General features: G+C 40.1%; 1 protein-coding gene across 2 annotated transcripts in view; it reads right to left on the minus strand.

Annotated features, from left to right (window-relative positions):
- PARN (poly(A)-specific ribonuclease) overlaps positions 1–20,640 on the minus strand; it is a 169,268-nt gene that overhangs the window by 110,486 nt on the left and 38,142 nt on the right. For both annotated transcript variants that reach the window (XM_024571510.3, XM_024571511.3), the window contains exons 17-18: positions 18,918–19,028; positions 18,538–18,607 (exon numbers count right to left, since the gene is read on the minus strand). In XM_024571510.3, coding sequence (XP_024427278.1) covers positions 18,538–18,607; positions 18,918–19,028 — 181 coding nt within the window. The remainder of the gene's footprint in view (positions 1–18,537; positions 18,608–18,917; positions 19,029–20,640) is intronic.

Genomic DNA, 20,640 nt, shown 5'->3' on the forward strand with positions numbered 1-20,640 from the left:
TAAAACAAATACCAAGGACTACCTCAAAATCCAGGACGCAATAACACAAGTCCTCTACCACTCCCTAAAACCAGGAGGTCAACTATAACAAGCCACTAGTTTCTATGCAAGAGGTAAATTAGGGGTAATTATTGCTCTGGAGCTATTTTTCCCATTTTTAAAAAGAAAGAAAAAAGGATTACTTATACTGTTCTCTTGGCAACTCATTAGCAGAAGTCTAATCTGTCTCTGTGAAATTGGCTACAAACGAACACATCCAGCATCACAAATTGAACTGGAGCCACTAATGCAGCACCGAAGACTGGCAGACAAAGGATCAGACACCTCTAACTTTATAAAAAAAAACCCAACCTTACCAACTAATGTCAGACACAGATTCTGGCAATCACGAAACATATTAGGTTGCTTTAAGAAGTACACTCTGATGACACAGTAGCTTATCTGAACCACTGCTAGTTGTCCAGTGAATAAAATCAGATTGCAAAAACAATGCCAGTATTAACCCATTTTATGCAGCTGAGCTCAAGAAAACAAAAAGGACAAAAATGATCATCAAAAAATGTGTGCAAGAATCCCAGAAGGTGATTCAGGAATACTCTGCCCAAGAGGCTCAGGTCTTGGGGAACTGAAAAGATCATCAAAGTTCTTTAAAATTCTGCATGACCAAATCTATGAAAGAAATCAATTATTCTATTCAGAAATGAAAGAAAATATTTAATTTTGCCCCTGCAGAAGCATGCTTTCCAATGCTATGTGGAAGAGGTACCCCTCTCACATTTGGCTTTTAACCTGAGGGTTGTCCAAAGCCTCCATGTGAAATGGTGAGCTGGAGTCCTGGCAGGGGCATCTAGGGACAAGTCAGGTTTTAGTCTTGAATCACTATCCAACGCCCTAGTATTTTAAAGTGAAGTGAGAGAGCTCGGGATACAAGATCTCAGAAACATTTTTTTGTAATGCTTTAGGACTGATTAAATTACAGCTTTGTGGGATACACACAGCCTAGATACAAGAAATGAGTTTGCTATCTGCGAATGAGCTTTGGATAGATTGAATTTTCAAGGCAATGAGAATAGGCAGTGAAGTTATCTATGTTGCCACAGATCAAAAGGACAAACTTCTCATGACTACAGTGCAGGAACAGCTTCAACCTGGGTATCAGGCTTTCCTGTCACACTTGTCCCCACACACCATGATCACCATCAGGAAAAGTAGCAAATAGATGCTTCTCAGGGTTGAGTGAGAATAGAGGCTTATTTTATGTAATGTCAGATTTGTACACATACACACAAGCCTGAATGATCTAGAAGGATTCCTAATGTTATGGCACATCTTAATTAAGAAGAACAGTGTTTATTCTGGTCTCTTTCTTTAGCAAAAAAAAAAAAAAAGAAACCGCAAGGCCTCAAACTCTTCATTCTACCTCTTAGAAACTCAGTATTTCATTCAATAAGTAAAACTTCGCATTTGTTCATCTGCTTTGTTCAAGACTATACTTCTTAAAATGCTTTTACCCAAAAAAAAATTTCCAAGGAAAATTGTACTTCTCTCGTCACACTAAAGACTGGGATACAAAAATGTTGAATGAAATCTAATCTCAACACAATTGGAGCAGTGAATTAATTTGTATCTTACCCTAAGTCCCAAGCCTTCCAAAGGAAAATTGAAACCTTTAATGACTACCAGCTCCGCTATACTTGCAAATGGGCTTGGTATCTCCTTCAGAGCACAGCGGTCACAGCACTTCATAGGAGGAAACTTGTATGCAAGGGCTCATCATTATACATATTTATGTGCTATGAAAAACTAATTTTATCATTCAGGGTAGGAAGCATGCAGACATCTCTCACAAAATGAGCTCATTTATTTTGCTCACTAAAGCTCTTGTGTAAAATCAGAGGGCAACCACTGGCTAGCAGGGACTTACTGTGCCATCAGTTATTTTAAATTCACTCGGCGGGGGATGGGGATACAATTTTCTATCTAGTCACTTGATGTTTTGACAAATAAGAGCATTACCTGACATTTGTTACGAAGCCAACTCATGTCCTTTCTTAAACAGAGATACACCACTAAAAACAAGGGAGGAAGGGGGAGGAAGGGGGGGGAGAAAAAACCAGCAGCTCACTTGACCAGTCTCCACCAAATGAACCACATCAAATCAAAGTTAAATTAAGCGTAATACAGAGGCAACTTCTGCAGGGCCTGTAACACAACAATTTGTAAAATGTCAGCACAAACCAGCCACATACAATCCAGTGGTCAAAGTCAACAACTTTTAGAATCATTGCTCAGACTGAGAAAAAAATAAATCTTTCTAAGATACCAGTGTTATCTGTTAAGAAAATGTGCAACTATAGAATTGTCCCTTTTAGAGACTGTATACTGTGGAATAAATTCTAAAGAGTGGAAGAGGTTCAATGGAGAAGACATATAGCAGCTAGTGTACACTTCTAACCCTTGAATCATATAAACACATAAATTAAATGTTAAATAGTCTTGGACAAGATGGAGGCATAGGTGAACACAGCTTGCCTCCTCACACAACCACATCAAAATTACAACTAGGATACAAAACAAGTTTCACCCAGAATTGTCAGAATACAGAGGTATGTGGAAATCTGACAACCAAGGACTAAAGAAGCCACATTCATCCAGACAGGCAGGAGGGGTAGAGGGGTAGAAATGCAAAGGGGAGGGGAGAGGTGCAAAGACAGGGAGAGACACGGAATGAGCAGTCCTACACCCACATGTGGTGGATAAAAATGGGGGGGTGAGATACCTCAGGAGCATGGGATCCCAGCCCCATACCAGACTACCCAGCTCTGAGTTCCAGTGCCAGGAAGATAAGTCCCCATAACTTCTGGCTGTAAAAACCAGTGGGGAATAAGACAGTGGAAGAAACTGGGATTCTCAGGAGCCTCCTCTTAAAGGGCCAGCAACAGATTTACGTAAATTCACTCCTTCTGAGCTTCAGCACCAGGTCAACAGCTGGAAGGGCACCAGTGGCATACGCGGAGAAACTGAAGTGACAGGCATCAGGATGAGTGCTGGGAGACAGCCTCCTCCTAGACAAAGTGCCAGAGGCTAGGCAGTGGCACTGTCCCTTTTCTGAGTCCTCCTGCACATAGAGCCACAGACTGGCGATTCAGGTTACCCTGCCCTGGCGATTACCTGAGGCTCTGCCCCATCCAACTTACCCATGTGCTTTTCTACAATAGGACATGCTACTAAGACAGGGAGTCAAAGCAGCTCTATCTAACACACAGAAACAAACACAGGGAAGCTGCAAAATGAGGAGACAAAGAAACATGGCCCAAATGAAAGAACAGAACAAAACTCCAAAAAAAGAACTAAATGAAAAAGAGATAAGCAATCAATCAGATGCAGAGTTAAAAACACTGGTTATTAGGACACTCAAGGAACTCACTGGATATCTGAACAGTGTAAAAAAGACTCAGGCAGAAATAGGGTTACACTAAGTGAAATAAAGAAAAATTGAGAGAAAGGGGATGAAGCCAAGAATCAAATCAATGATTTGGAACATAAGGAATGGGAAAACATTGAATCAGAAAAGCAAGAAGAAAATTCCCCTAATTTGGTGAAGGAAATAAACATACAAGTTCAGGAAACACAGGGAGTCCCATACGAGATGGACCCAAAGAGGGCCATACCAAGACACACCATAATTAAAAAGCCAAAGGTTAAAGATACAGAAAGAATCTCTTTAAAAGCAGCAAGAGAAAAGCAGAGAGTTTTCTACAAAGGAGTTCCCATCAGACTCTCAGCTGATTTCTCAAAAGAAACTTTGCAGGCAAGAAGGGACGGGCAAGAAGTATGCAAAGTGATAAAAAGCAAGGACCTACAACCTAGATCACTCTATGTAGCAAAGCTATCATTTACAGTGGAAGGGCAGATAAATTGCTTCCCAGACACAAGGTTAAGCTAAAGGAGTTCATCACCACCAAGTCATTATTACATGAAACATTCAAGGGACTTATTTAAGAAAAAGATCAAAACTAAGAACGTTAAAATGGCGACAAATTCACAACTATCAACAACTGAATCTAAAAAACAAACTCAGCAAACAAGCAGAACAGAAACAGAATCACAGATATGGAGATCACGTGGAGGGTTATCAGTTAGGAGGGGGAAGGGAAAGAATGGGGTTTAAAGGTGCAAGGAGTAAGCAGTATAAATTGGTAGGCACAAAAGAGACAGGGGGATGTTAAGAATAATATAAGAAATGGAAAAGCCAAAGAACTTACATGCATAAGCCCATGGACATGAACTAAATGGGGGGGACTGCTGTAAGGAATGGGGGGGTACCAGGTGAAGGGGATCAAAGGGGGAAAGACTGAGACAACTATAACAGCATAACCAATAAAAAATATATTAAAAAGTAGTCTTGGAAATAACTATTGCCTACTGGCTCCAGTCAGTGCCAAAGCATGGGAATACCTAAGAATGCTGACTTTACTACTAACTTGCCTACAGTAGGCTGAATGGTGGCCTCCAAAAAGATATGTCCAGATTCTAAACCTATGAATGGTGCCTTACTGGAAAAAGGGTCTTAGTAGATGTAACTAATAATTCAGAGTCTTCAGCCCTAGCCAGTGTGCCCCAGTTGGTTGGAGCATCATTCCATAAACCGAAAGGTCACGGGTTTGATTCCTGGTCAGGGCACATGCCTGAGTTGTGAGTTCGGTCCTGGTTGGGACACATACGAGAAGCAACCAATCGATGTTCCTCTCTCACATGGATGTTTCTCTTCCTCTCTTTCTGCCTCCCTTTTCCCCCCTCTCTAAAAATAAATAAATAAACATATCCTCAGGTGAGGACAAAAAAAAAGTTAAGAGTCTTCACATGAGAACAGTATCTTACACTATCCAACTAGGCCCTAACTAGGTACCATCACAAGTGTCCTTATGAGAAAAAGAAAGAGGGTGACAGCACAAGTGACGAAGAGGAGGCACTGTGACCATGGAGGGAGAGATTGGCATGATGTGGCCGCAAGGCAAGGAATGTCAACAGTCACCAGAAACTGGAGGAGGCAAGACACAGATTTTTCCCCCTGGGAAGAGCACAGTCCTACCTATACTTGATTTCAAATTTCTGGACTCTAGAACTAAAAAAGAATGTATTTTTGTTGTTTTGAGCCACCAACCTTCTAGTGATTTGTTACATTAGTCATAGGAAACTAATACCCCACTATGGAGGAGGCAAGCCTTTAAATATATACCCCGCGGTTGATATTTTTTACCTAAACAAATTACCTGTTTATCATAATAATAAACAAGTTATTAAACCAGAGTATACTATAAAGTAACCACAGCAAATACAAGGCTAAAAGAGCTTAGCATGTGGCTAGCCCCTGTAGACCCACAGGGTTAGCATGCCAAGTAGAAGTTTGTGAGATGGGTGCCCTCTAAGGTTTCTTTAAAAAGAAGCCTTTCCATAAAGCCACAGAGGCAGCTTACCTGATAAATATGGAAATCAAGATTGCAAGGTAGAAATTAGGTAAGTTAATATCAGCTTAAAGCAAGCATCCCCTTTTCCTTAAGTCATGGAAACAAGCACTAGTTCCCAGTCCTAAAAAACAGACAAAAGGCTTTAGAGTACCTACCTAGACTCACATATCTTTTACCTTTATGCAAATCAGTGTACTAAAGAACTTTCAGTGTGATCAAACCAAGCCAATTCTGGAGAGCATTTCTACCCTAGTAGTAATCTGGGGGTCCCAAGGTTAAATGAACATGACCTGGGGCAAAATAAAGGGCTTTGATTAAGGTGCGTGAGGATAACATACATTTTGTGTACTAGGGAAAAATACATCTGTAAACTAGGAAGAAACTGGCTTCAAGCCTTCTGGAATTTAGGAGGCTGCTCCACGCATTTTTAACGACGAGGTTTTACTCCCCGTGGTACCTGATTCCAAAATTTGCGCAATCTGGAAAACGGTGAAAATGGACTGTTTTTATTGACAGGCTTATTCCTTTATAGGCTCTTTATAATTAAAAAGCAATGTCCACAATCACACCATAGTCCACTTCTAATCAGGTGAAGATAAGTGATGAGCTATGCTCCCTATGTTCCCTTTCCCTGATTCAATATCCATTTTTGGTAGAAGCTAGAAGGCAGAGGACACCACTGCTTTACTCAAGCCCCATTAATATAAAAGTCAAGGATAACTACCAACAAATTCTTGGGAAAGGTACCCGTTGGACTGGAAGGGTCCCACATTCACCAATGCTACTACTTGTTTCCATCCTGCCTCCCCTGACCTCCTCGGTCCTGGCATCAGCAGCGGCTCCTGGGGAAAGAGATGTGCAGGGCACAGCTGCTCCTGGTGGCAAATGGAAGGGGCTGTCAGAGGCTTCACAAATGACACAGCCTCACCACCATCATAAAACTCAACACACACACTTGAGACCAACAAACAGGGCAGACAGTCTCCTGATTCACAATTCACAACCCAACCTCACAGGAAGACCTGCTTTTTTGCTTGTCTTAACCCTAACCTGAGGATATGTTTACTGACTTTAGAGGGAGAAGAAAGGAGAGAGAGGGAGAAACATCCATGTGAGAGAAAACACTGATCAGCTGCCTCCCTTGCATGCCCCAATGAATCGAACATGCACTCTAGGCATGTGCCCTGACCAGGAACTGAGCCAAAACATTTTCCTTTTTTTTGGTATACAGGACAACACTGGAACCAAGTGACCCACCCAGCCAGGGCAAGACCTGTTTGATAAAGATACTAAGACAGCCCTGGCCGGTGTGGCTCAGTTGGTCCCATAGACTGAAGGGTCACAGGTTCAATTCCCAATCAGGGCACATACCCAGACTGTGGAATCAATCCCTGGTGGGGGTGCATCTGAGAAGGGAACCAATCAATGTTTCTCTCTCTCCCCCTTCCTCACACTCTAAAAAGCAATGAAAAAATATCCTAGGGTGAGAATAAAAAAGAAAAAAGAAAATGATACATGCCATGGCTAGTGTGGCTCAGTGGACTGAGTGTTAGCCCGCAAACCAAAGGGTCGCCAGTGTGATTCCCAATCACAGCATATGCCTGGGTTGCAGGCCAGATCCCCAGTAGGGGGCAAATGAGAGGCAACCACACATTGGATGTTTCTCTTCCTCTCTTACTCCCTCCTTTCCCCCCTCTCTAAAAATAAATAAATAAAATCTTTAAAAAATAAGGTACAAAGACAGTTACACAGTGTTTTCTTAAGAGGACTTCTAGGTTGCTGCGTTCTCTAGAAAAGATTTTATTGGCACCATGGACTTCTGCCCCTATTCTTACCAATACAGAGAGACTGCCACCCAAGGATACTCAGCCAAGTACACACAGCTCCACTCTGTTTATCTACCACTGCTGCCAAAACCGGGAAAAACTAGATTCAAGTTATTTTCTTGAAAGTTCACTGGGGTGAAAGCCACAGTACCAGCTACACTCTGTACCCCTACTACATGCCACACACTGCGAAGCAGCCTTATCAGTGATGCTACTCCACAACCTCAGAGCAACCCTGCAAGGTGAACATTTATTATCTCCATTTCTCAGATGTGGAAACCCAGCCTCAGAAAGGATAAATGTCCTGCCCAAGTGGTGGGATATGAACCAAACTGGCCCACTCTGAGGCCTCTGCTCTTTTCATCCTGCCCCCGCTGCCTAGCTCATGAGCAAACCTCAGTGGAGGAAGCTGCACTTCACATCCACATATCTCAAGGCTGATGTGCCCAAGAAGTGATCTAAACATGAGATAGCAATACAGATTAAAAAGAAAAATGCTCCAGGTATTTGCAATATATCAGTTAAGTTTAATAGATTAAATTCTCACTGAAGCAATGAGTTGTTCAGAGAGAAACAGCTCACAGGACAGCAATACTTATATAAGACAAAATAAACTTCAAAACAAAGCCCATAACAAAAGATAATTATATAATGTACAAGGGATCAATCCAACAGGATATAACCCTTGTAAACATATATGCACCCAACATAAAAGCACCTAAACATATAAAGCAAGCCTTGATGAACATAAAGGGAAAGACCAATAGTAATACAATCACAGCAGGGGATTTTTAACACCCCATTGACATCAACAGACATATCTTCCAGACCAGAAAATCAACAAGGAAACAGCAGCTGTAAATGAAACACTAGACCAAAGAGATTTAATTGATATTTTCAGAGATTTCACCCCAAAGCAGCAGAATATACATTCTTTTAAAGTGAACATAGAACATTCCCTAGGATAGAACACATTAGGACACAAAACAAGTCTTAATAAATTCAAGAAGACTTAAATCATATCAAGCATTTTCTCCAACCACAATGGTATGAAACTAGAAATCAGTTACAAAAAGAAAGACCTGAAAAACACACAAATACATAGAGGCTAAATAACATGTTACTAAATAAATGGGTCAACAATGAGATCAAGTAAGAAATCAAAGTTACCTGGAAACATGCTTAGGCTGGTGTGGCTCAGTAGACTGCATGACAGCCTGTGAACCAAAAGGTCACTGGTTCGATTCCCAGTCAGGGCACATGCCTGGGTTGCAGGTCAGGTACCCAGTTGGGGGTGTGTGAGAAGCAACCGTCCATGTACACCTCCCGTAAATCAATGTTTCTCTCCTTCTCTTTATCCCTCCCTCACCCTCTCTCTACAGATAAATAAAATCTAAAAAAATGAATAAATAAAAGTGGTACATTTCATTAAAAAAAAGGAAGAAATCAAGTTACCTAGAAACAAAGGGCAATGAACACACAATAACCCAAAATCTATGAGACACAGCAAAAGAATCCTAAGAAGGTAATTCATAGAAATACAGGCCTAGGTCAAGATACAAGAAGAATAAATTAATAATCTAACCTAGCACCTGAAAGAACTAGAAAAAGAACAAATCCCAAAGTAAGAAGAAGGAAAGAAACAAAAACTGGAGCAGTAATAATTGACATAGATACAAAAAAAAATTAATAAAACCAAGAGCTGGTTCTTTGAAAGGACAAACAAGATTGAAAAAACTTTAACCAGACTCATAAAGAAAAAGAAAGAGGACCTAAATAAAAAATACAAGAAATGAAAGAAAAGCACCAGCTGACACCACAGAAATAAAAGGATTTTAAGAAAATACTACCCACAACTATATGCCAAAAAAATTGGACAATCTGGATGAAATGGTTAAATTCCTAGAAATACACAATCTTCCAAACCTGAATCAGAAAGTATCAAAAAATCTGACTAGACCAATTACAACTAATGCAACTGAAGCAGTAAACAAAACACTCCTAACAAAAGTCCTGGGCCAAATGGCTTCACAAGTGAATTTTACCAAACATTCAAAGAAGAACTAGCACCTCTCCTCAAACTATTCCAAAAAAATTCAAGAGGATGGAAAACTCCCAAGCTCATTTTACAAGGCCAGAATTATCCTAATTCCAAAACCAGATAAAGACTACAAAGAAAGAAAATTATAGGCCAATATCCCTGAAGAACAGAGATGCAAAAAACCTCAACCAAATGTTAGCAAATCGGATCCAACAATACATTACAAAGACCATGTACCATGATCAAGTGGGATTTATTCCAGGATGCAAGATTGATACAATAACTGCAAATCAAAAAATGTGATACACCACCCGAACAAAATGAAGGATAAAAACTACATCATGAGAACCAAGATGGCGGCGTAGGTAGACACACTGCGCCTCCTCGCACAACCAGAACTGACAGAAAATCCAACGACAAGGAAGTCCGACACCAAGTAGATAAAAAATAAACATTCATCCAGACCGGTAGGAGGGGCGGAGACTGGCACCGGGGTGGAGAGGACTCGCGTTGCCGTGGCGGGACCGAGACTGGAGGAGTGTGGGACAAACGGGACAGGCAGTCCGAGCACTAGCAGACCCTGCGGCCCCACATTCGCGCAGATAAACCAAGAGGGCCAGACGCAGAGTGGCGGAGAACAGGGCAGGCAGAGCGGCGGGTAGCACCCCACTGCCCCACATTCGCGCACAGATAAACCGGACAAACGGCAGGGAGTGAAGCAGACCGCGCAACCCAGGGCTCCAGTGCGGGGAAATAAAGCCTCAAACCTCTGACTGAAAACACCCGTGGGGGTTGGGGCGTCAGCAGGAGAGACTCCCAGCCTCACAGGAGAGGTCGTTGGAGAGACCCACAGGGGCCTAGAGTGTGCACAGGCCCACTTACTCGGGAACCACCACCAGAGGGGCCCAGTTTGATTGTGGGTAGCGCAGTGAAAGACTGAAATCCGGTGGAGAGGGGAGCGGGTACCATAGCTCCCTCTCGGCCCCTCCCCCACGTACAACCTCACAGCCCAGTGACCAGCGTTACCCGCCCCAGGGAACATCTAAGGCTCCACCCCTTTAAGTAACAGATGCGCCAAGACCAAAAAAAAAAAAAAAAAAAAAAAGAATGGCCCAAATGACAGAACACTTCAAAGCTCCAGAAAAAATACAACTAAGCGACGAAGAGATAGCCAACCTATAGGATGCAAAGTTCAAAACACTGGTTATTAAGACGCTCACAGAATTGGTTGAATTTGTTCGAAAACTAGATGAAAAAATGAAGCCTATGCTAAGAGAAACAAAGGAAAATGTACAGGGAACCAATAGTGATGAGAAGGAAACTGGGACTCAAATCTATGGTGTGGACCAGAAGGAAGAAAGAAACATCCAACCAGAAAACAATGAAGAAACAAGAATTCGGAAAAATGAGAGGCTTAGGAACCTCCAGGACATCTTGAAATGTTCCAACATCCGAATTATAGGGGTGCCAGAAGGAGAAGAGGAAGAACAAAAAATTGAAAACTTATTTGAACAAATAATGAAGGAGAACTTCCCCAGTCTGGCAAAGGAAATAGACTTCCAGGAAGTCCAGGAAGCTCAGAGAGTCCCAAAGAAGCTGGACCCAAGGAGCAAAACACCAAGGCACATCATAATTACATTACCCAAGATGAAAGAGAAGGAGAGAATCTTAGAAGCAGCAAGAGAAAAGGAGACAGTTACCTACAAAGGGGTTCCCATAAGACTGTCAGCTGATTTCTCCAAAGAGACCTTACAGGCAAGAAGGGACTGGCAAGAAGTATTCCAAGTCATGAAAGGCAAGGACCTACATCCAAGATTACTGTATCTAGCAAAGCTATCATTTAGAATGGAAGGGAAGATAAAGTGCTTCTCAGATAAGGTCAAGTTAAAGAAGTTCATCATCACCAAGCACTTATTATATGAAATGTTAAAGGGACTTATCTAAGAAAAAGAAGATACAAAATAGGAACAGTAAAAATGACAGCAAACTCACACTTATTAACAACCACACTTAAAAACAAAAGCAAACAACTTGAACAGAAACAGAACCACAGAAATGGAGATCACATGGAGGGTTATCAATAGGGGATGGGGAGGGGGGGAGAGGGGAGAAAGGTACAGAGAATAAATAGCATAAATGATAGGTGGAAAACAGACAGGGGGAGGGTAAGAATAGTGTAGGAAATGTAGAAGCCAAAGAACTTATAAGTATGACCCATGGACACGAACTATAGGGGGGGGAATGTGGGAGGGAGGGGGTGGGCAGGATGGAGTGGAGGGGGGGAAATGGGACAACTGTAATAGCATGATCAATAAATATATTAAAAAAAAAGCTCACAAAGACAATAGTATGGTGATTACCAGGGGGATAGGGGGTGGAGGCAGGTAGAAGAGGGTAAAGGGGAGAGAAATGGTAATAGGAGACTTGACCTGGGTGGTAAACACACAATACAGTATACAGACAATGTATTATGGAATTGTACACTTGAAACCTATATAACTTTATTACATTAACCTATGTGATGCCAATTAATTCAATATATATTTTTTTAAAAACAAAGAATGAAAGAAATATCTTCCAAAAGGACAAATTTATAGAAACAGTAAAGTATATATCAGAGGTTGCCAGGGGCTCAGGTGAGGGAGAAAATGGGGAGTTACTACTTGATGGTTATGGAGTTTCTGTTTGGGTTGAGGAAAAAATGCTGGGAATAGTGGCTGTAAAACATTGTGAGTGTAATTAATGCCAATAAATTGTATATTTAAAAATCATTTAGGCAAATTATGTTACATATATTTTACCAAAATTAAAAAAAATTAATAATATTGTCATAACTGGTATGGCTCAGGTGGTTGGGCATCATCCCTCAAAGCAAAATGTCATTGGTTCATCATCCCCAATCAGGGTATAAGCCTGGGCTGTAGGTTCAGTCCCTGGTTGGGGCAAGAGGCAACCAATGTTTCCCTCTCGTGGTAATGTTTCTCTTACTCTCTTTCTCCCTCCCTTTTTTCCTCTCTCTAAAAATAAACAAATAAAATCTTTAAAAAAAATTAATACTATATACCAAAAATCACAGTATACTTTAAGTGGGTGAATTGTATGGTATGTGAATTTATAGCCCAATAAAGTGATTAAAAATAAAAAAGCAGCAGCTCCCAGAAAGTCACTTAGTAAATGCTATCTCCTTACTCCTTTCTCAATAAAAATCTAAAACTGAAAATGCCACACAGCACAAAGACTGAGAAATAATCGTACTCCTCAAAGGGGGAAAAACAACAGACAAAAAAACATAACACATTCGAATCTTCTCCCTGAACACCATTTAATTACAAGCGGATTTTTCTGATCAAGGCTTGTAACTGACTACAAAACCTGCCTTATAGGGTATGTCCAGTACAAAAGGTACAATTATCAGCTATCTTCAGTGAAAGCAAAAAGCTCTACCACTTGCTTCCAGCATCTGGTCTGAGAGGCACATCTTCCAAGTATAAATATCTTCCCAGCAGTGGCAGCAGTGACAATGCATTTTACATACATTCCCCCATGCCACCCTCACAACAGCCCTATCAAATGGGCACTAATATCCTTAATTACATATGAGGAAGCTGAGGCGCAGAGAGGGTAAGTAATGTGCCCAAGATTGCACAGGTATAAGGAGTGGAGCTGGGATTCAAATCCAGGCACCTGACCCCAGGGACCACCAGTGACCCCAACTCCTTCCCTCCTATCACTCCTTCCCTCATCTCCTCAGCTGCAGCTCAGAAACAACATATGTGTGTGTTCTACACTACACAATATTCTGAAATAAAGCAATTCTACTAAATAAACTGACCAAATAGTTGTTATATTTTAAATGCAAGTGGAAACCAATTATGTAAAGTGTTGTGACACTCATGGCTATGCCTTATCAATAGCTCTTACAAATGTTAATAGCTCTTGCTTATATCGGGAATTTGGAAGTTCGATGGGATGGGAGGGAGGGTTACTCTAACACTTAAAACAATACAGCTGTCCTGACTGGTGTGGCTCAGTGGACTGAGTGCTGGCCTACAAACCAAGGGGTCACCAGTTCAATTCCCAGCCAGGGCACATGCCTGGGTTGTGGGCCAGGTCTCCCGTTGGGAGCACACAAGAGGCAACCACACATTGATGTTTCTCTACCTCTTTTTCTCCCTCCCTTCCTCTCTGTCTATAAATAAATCTTTTTTAAAAAAACCCAATTCATATCTCAGTAAAGACACATTTAGTTCATTACCCAGAATGCTAAAAACCAACAGCAAACACCGGAAATAAGAACACATTTGCCTTGTCCTCTCGTTATCCCAGCACCTTCTGCTCCTCTGAGGAGAAGCAGGTAGGACAAGAGAAGGTCCAGTAAGAGCCACCTCACAGATGATCAGGTACCACCCTCCTCAAAGACAAGCAGTCTGTACTTCCAGACATGTGGCCAACTGACAACCTGCTACCAACCTGTCATGTGACCTGGCATACCATGCAGTGAAGCATGTGATAGTAAATGGGGCTAGTAAGAGTTGCTCTGTCCATTATTAGTGAAAGAGTTGCAGGAGGTGCAGTTGGCCTTCTGCAGATTCAACCAACTGCAAATAGAATGCAAAATAGAATGCAAATAGAAGTGGTACATTGTTGCTGATATGTACTATGTGGTCAGGCCTACTATACAGAGTTTTTCTTGTCATTATTCCCTAAACAATACAGTATAGCAATTATTTGCATAGTACTTTCATTGTACTAGATATCATAGGTAATCTAGAGATGACCTAAAGTGTTCGGGAGAATGTGTGTAGGTTATACGCAAATACTATACCATTTTTATATGAGGGACTTGAGCATTCATGGATTTTGGTATCTGCAGGGGGTCCTAGAACCAATAACCCTTGGATACAGAGGAACAACTATACAGCCCTGATATTCAGTATTTTCTTCCTATAATCCTTCTTCTTAAAATCTCTCTCGTGTTAAATATGAAGCACATGCACATTACAAAAACAACTTGCTGCCAGCACGTGATTGCTTTCCATTGAGAAAAAGGGGAGAAGCACTGGTGTGCTTTATCTTGGTCACCATAATGGTTCCTCTTCTCTCTATACTTATGACACTTACATATAGTTATACCAGCTTCCATAAATTGTTGTATTCATTTGACCAACAAAACTTCTAAAATGCTCCAAATTAAAGCACCCTTGCTTCCAGTAAGTACCAATCCGGGTCACTTCATCATCTGTTTTTTTCATAAGCCAACACTAAAAGGTAGATATAAGCAAAAGTGAATACTTCACATCTGCTGCCACTGTATTACCATTTTGTATGCACCTGATAACAAATTTTCTTCTGTATCATCACTGAACTAAAAACATCAAATACATTCTGTAACCACATTACTTTTTTGAAACTCCTAGCCCATTAAATTCTATTATATTTCAAGACAAGAAAACAATATATACCAGACACCTACTAAGTGCTAAGAACTATCAAAGTCCTTTGGCATTGCACACTATCTTTATAACCTCCGTGGGAGGTTAAGCAGTGCTATCCCCATTTCACAAAGAAGGAAGCAATTTATCCAAGAGCCTATCACTCCTTCCCTCATCTCAGCTGCAGCTCAGAAACAACATATGGCAGAATCACTCCCCGAAGACCTCGTTTCCTACAGGAATCCTGTTCAGACTTAGAACAAGGTGACCATCCTATATGTACAGTAATTTGCAGGCAATTCTTTCCTTTTAATTCTATTATATAGAGAGAATAGCCAAAATTAGAGACTTAGTCATTTACTTTCTAGGAACTGAGGTAAATGAAAAACAACCTTCCCAAAAAAACCTTCATAAAAGGTTATCCATAAGAGAGTTCAAGGTGTCTTGCAGAAAAAAGCAGATGTCTGTTAATAAAACATAAGGCAAAACTCGGAGTTTGTGCTTTCTATGGTGCAATAAAAAGTAAAAGCAGACAGTATTTTTAGCTTTTCCCAGCCTAAAAGGATTAACTGAAGGATCTTCTCTAAGTCTGGTTTTTCATGCATTGATGAATACTGACCAAGGTTATTAAAAAAATGTAAATCATTTCCTGACCAGAGAGCACACAACACAAACGAAGAGCACATTCCACACAGCCTGTCATTAGCAGTGGTCTGATCCTGATTTCCATCACTCAACTCTCTTCTGACTTTCATTTTGATTTCAACAAAGTAAAGAGAAATATGGGAGGCACCCAGGCTATAAAACAGAAAAAATGGCACCATGCAAAACTGTCATGGAACATTCTTGTAGACAAATATGGCTTAGGACGCACCTTATATTACATTCAGTTTCTTCATACTGCACAAATACCAGTTGTCCAGAGATCTTCTCAATAGTTGACTCTATAAAGCTCCCCAAAATATACCTAATGCAGTCAAATGCTAATATAAGATACATGGAAATAGGTAGTTACTTCCCCTAGAGTTTTACTTTTTAAACATAAGTCTGGTGACAGCAAAACAAAATATTCGTTGCAGATGTGAGCAGTTTGATGTCCTTCCAAACTGATGTTAGGACTATGCATATTTAGTTGAGGTACATTGAGAAAAGCCTGGTGCCAAAATATATAAATCCTCAGACAAATTAACATATATTTCTAAAATCAATCACTTGAGATAATGTTTATGGCAATTGTTAAATGTTTTTATTTAAGGTTAATCTTGAAAAAATGTCATAAATCAAACCTGCATGTAAGTAAGAATGAGGTCAGTATTAACACAGAATGATGTCAAAAGCAGCAACTGTTTTTCCCACTTTCTATAGGAGCTAAGAATGGATGACTGTACTTGACCAAGTTATTCCAATACAGAATAATAAAAGCCATTCTTATTTTACATTTCACATTCTTCTGGAGTTATTCTTCCTTCATACATGAGGAAAAATAAGAGCAAAAAAATCAAATTAGGCAAGAATTTTCAGTGCGTTGTCACAAGAGGATTCCTGTTTCAACTATTTTTGGTAAGTATCTAGGTTTCAGAAAAACAAATTTGAATGGTCACATGTCCCAATTTAAAATGAAGCTATGTGTTTAGCATCCAATTCTTCTGAGTGACAGTCTTGATGATTATTAGTAATATTAAATTGATCTAGAAATACATAAAGCCTCAGTTAAGCTTTCTAATCAAAGCTTATTTTGAGTGCTCTTCATGTTGGTCACATAGATTACTGATAAAACAGGAGCTTCTTGTATCTAACGGTTTGTACTGATCACCTGATTTTATAAGAAGTTGGTTTCATGGAGAAAAGGATCACTGTTTTGCATATTTTCAAATAAGTAAACATCTTCCAGTTGAAAAATATTGTTGAACTATGAACTTGACTTCATGCACATAAAAATGTAAGGAATAACCACGATCCAAACAACATTTAGTGTCATCTCTAGGTTCCATGGTCTATGACCTAAGCTGCCCTTCCGAAGATTTACAAACTAAGCACTGGCCCCAAAATAAGCGTTAAGAGCTATGAAAATCCTGCTGTATCTGTTTAGCAAGATTTGGATACATGGCAATGACTCAACTACAAGCAGAATTAATTTCCCATATAGAAAAATTCAACTTTAGTTTCTAATAAATACTACATGGTTCCAGTCCACCCTGAAAGACATCTGAAAAAATCAAACACATTTACTTCTGAACTTCCATAGAAAAGAACAAAGATTAAAAAAATAAGCCACAGCATGATAAAATTTCCTGAGACTACAAATTCTAAACCTGTCTCAGTGGCACGGTGGGTGCAAGGGGCCGCCACCCGTACCACTTGGCTGGCCACAGGCAGATTAAGAGACTTCCAGCCAAGATGGAGGCATAGGTATACACACTTTGCCTCCACACACAACTACAACAAAAATTACAACTAAACTACATTACAAACATCATCCAGATTCATCAGTAAATTGAGCTATATGGAAGTCCAACAACCAAGGACTTAAAGAAGCCACATTCATTTCTACAACAGGCCACGCTACTAAGACAGGTCAAAGCAGCTCTACCTAATACATAGAAACAAACACAGGGAGGCTGCCAAATTGAGGAGACAAAGAAATATGGACTAAATGAAAGAATAGAACAAAGCTCAAGGAAAAGAACTAAATGAAATGGAGATAAGCAACCAGGCAGAGGAGGGCAATGGGGGAAAATTTAGGACAACTGTAATAGCAAATCAATAAGATATATTTTAAAAATAAATAAACCTGACACAATCCAGATGTTTAGAATTACTGTCTGTCTCTGCAGCATGTCACCCAAACACAAGCACAGTGATACCAGTATTTATACAGACATCCCAAGGAGAGACAGTATTCTTACTCAGTAAAGTACTAACAGAATTGTAAACTGCTGCACAGAATGTAAGGAAATGATGTAACCAACCCAACACCAAAATAATTCTTTCTGCCAGTGGTGGTGATCACTGTGAGCTTCCTTGTTCTCTCTGGCTCAGCCAGAATCTCCGGGAACCAACCCTGCTAAGAGAGCAGGAGTAAAGATGAAGGTTCTGGGCTCTGGCACAGAGCCAAACTGCAGCCTGCTTGAGGGGTACATCCATAACTTTAGCCTCAACTGTGCCAAGAAAGCACAAACCACACTTTGAAGTAATAGTCTTGAGATTCTTTGAAAATGTTCTAAACTTAGACTTTTCCCTAACTCACACTGACTTCTTCCAACAATAAAGGTACATGAGCAAGCTTGTACTTCACTAGATCTATTCAGATGGGGGCTCGCGATGCAATGATAACCAAAGCTCCACAGATTATCTTAAAAGCCATTTGTATAACCACCATCTTCTCAGAAACTATATTTAATTAGATAACAATACAAGTATAAAAATAATCTCACATGTAAAGTTTGCTAGGCGTAAGTAAGGTCTAACCATGAGTACACACCCACACAATCTCTCTTACAGGCAATTAAAATGCAAATCATCAGTTCTTTGTCTTAGAAGTAATGCACTATCATTGGCAGTGTTTTCTTTCCTTCTTTTTTTTTTGTAATAGATTTAATAAATTATTTCCCAGTCAATTTCGATTTTCAAAAAATATCTCAGTCACTAGAGATGACAATTATTTCATCTAAAAATGCACTGTATCTCCCAGTCATCCTTAATTGACATTCCAGACACCAGGCTATTCCACAGTGAGAGAACATGGGCCTTGGGGCCCACCGATTACTTACTTGTTAATAAAAGGTTCAATGAGTTTTGATCTGGCAGACACATGAATTTTTGGAGGACTAAGAAATGAACCTAATTAAAAAAAAAAAAAGCAGATTATTATATACAGCCAAGTAGACAAAGCCTAAAAGTTCAGGAAAAAATATATTTAAGTCAACAGTATGGGTCAGCAAGAATAAAAAGTACTCACATGGGCTAGCTACCATCCAAACAATACAAGTCAATGGTTCCTCCCTCTGTACTCTCCATGCCCTCCACTCCAATCCCCTCCAGCTCCAACCTCTCCCACTTCCAAATGGGTGAGTGGAACACAGGGAAATAGTAGATGCGGTAAGATCCCCTCTAAACCATTATGTTTGACAGACACATATACAGTGAGTACCTAGGTAGTTTGTCATGGAGATGAAACACAATCCTGTGATATAAGCATCATAGCCTGCCTCATGGAGCTGTTCAGAAGCTGTGTCATAACTTGGAAAACCTTCTGCACTTTCTAAAAGAGAAAAAAGAAAAAAAAGTTTTACTAAGGACATCATAAATCATGAAGACAGGTAAGTAGTGCCCTACCAAATCCAAATTGTATTTGGTATGTGCTACAGAAATATCCTAAATAAGCATTTTAAAATGTATTCTTTAAAATTTTCATTTTGTTAATTATATTTTATTGATTATGCTATTACAGTTATCCCAATTATTCCCTCTTTACCCCCCTCCGCCCAGCACCCCCCATTCACTAGGCAATTCTCACACCATTGTTCATGTCCATGAGTCATATACATAAGTTCTTTGGCTACTTTATTTCCTATACTGTACTTTACATCCCCATGGCTATTCCATAACTACCTATTGTACTTCTTAATCCCCTCACCTCTTCACCCATTCCCCCACAACACCCTCCCATCTGGCAACCATCAAAATGCTCTCCATATCCATGATTTTGTCTCTGTTCTTCTGGTTTGCTTAAGTTTTTTTAGATTCCATTGTTAATAGATATGTATTTATTGCCATTTAATTGGTCAGAGTTTTGATCTTCATCTTTTTCTTAAATAAGTCCCTTTAATACTTCATTTAATAAGAGTTTGGTGATGATGAACTCCTTGAGATTTTTCTTGTCTGGGAAGCTCTTTATCTGCCCTTCAATTCTAAATGATAGCTTTTCTGGGTAGAGCAATCTTGACTGTAGGTCCCTGCTTTTCACCACTTTGCATATTTCTTGTGAATCATTTCTAGCCTGGCAAAGTTTCTTCAGAGAAATCAGCTGACAGTCATATGTGAACTCCCCTGTAGATAATTAACTGCTTGTTTCTTGCTGCATTTAAAAATCTCTCTTTACCTTTAACCTTTGGCATTTTAATTATGAGGTCTATTGGAGTGGGGCTCTTTGCATCCATCTTGTTTGGGACTCTCTGTGCTTCCTGGACTTGCATGTCTATTTCCTTCACCAAATCAGAGAAGTTTTCTTTCATTATTTTTTCAAATATATTTCCAATTTCTTGCTTTCTATTCTACTTCTGGCACCCATATGATGCGAATGTTGGAACACTTGAAGTTGTCCCAGAGGTTGCTTATACTATCCTCATTTTCTTCTTCTTGTTGTCTGATAGGTCGTTTTTTAGTTCCTTATGTTCCAAATCATTGATTTGACTTGGCTTCATCTATTCTACTGTTGTTTCCCTGTAAATTGTTCTTCGTTTCAATTAGTGTATCCTTCATTTATGACAAGATCTTTTTTATGTTGTTGAGGTCCTCACTAAGTTCTTTGAGCATGCTTATGACCAGTGTTTTGAACTCTGTATCTTACAGACTGCTTACCTTCATTTTGTCTACTTCTTTTTCTGAAGTTTTGATCTGTTCTTTCATCTGGGCCATTTTTCTTTATCTCCCTCATTTTGGCAGCCTCCCTGTGTTTGTTTCTTTGTATTAGGGTAGAGCTGCTGTGACTCCTTGTCTTGACAGCGTGGCCTAATGTAGTAGGTGTACTATAGGGTCCGGTGGCACAGCCTCAGCTATCACCCAAGCTGGGTACTCAAGGTGCACCCTTTGTGTGGACTGAGTACACTCTCCTCTTGCAGTTGAGCCTTGACTGCTGTTGGCAGGTCAATGGG

The sequence above is a fragment of the Desmodus rotundus genome, chromosome 1 (assembly GCF_022682495.2).
Source record: "Desmodus rotundus isolate HL8 chromosome 1, HLdesRot8A.1, whole genome shotgun sequence".
In the NCBI taxonomy this organism is placed as follows: domain Eukaryota; kingdom Metazoa; phylum Chordata; class Mammalia; order Chiroptera; family Phyllostomidae; genus Desmodus; species Desmodus rotundus.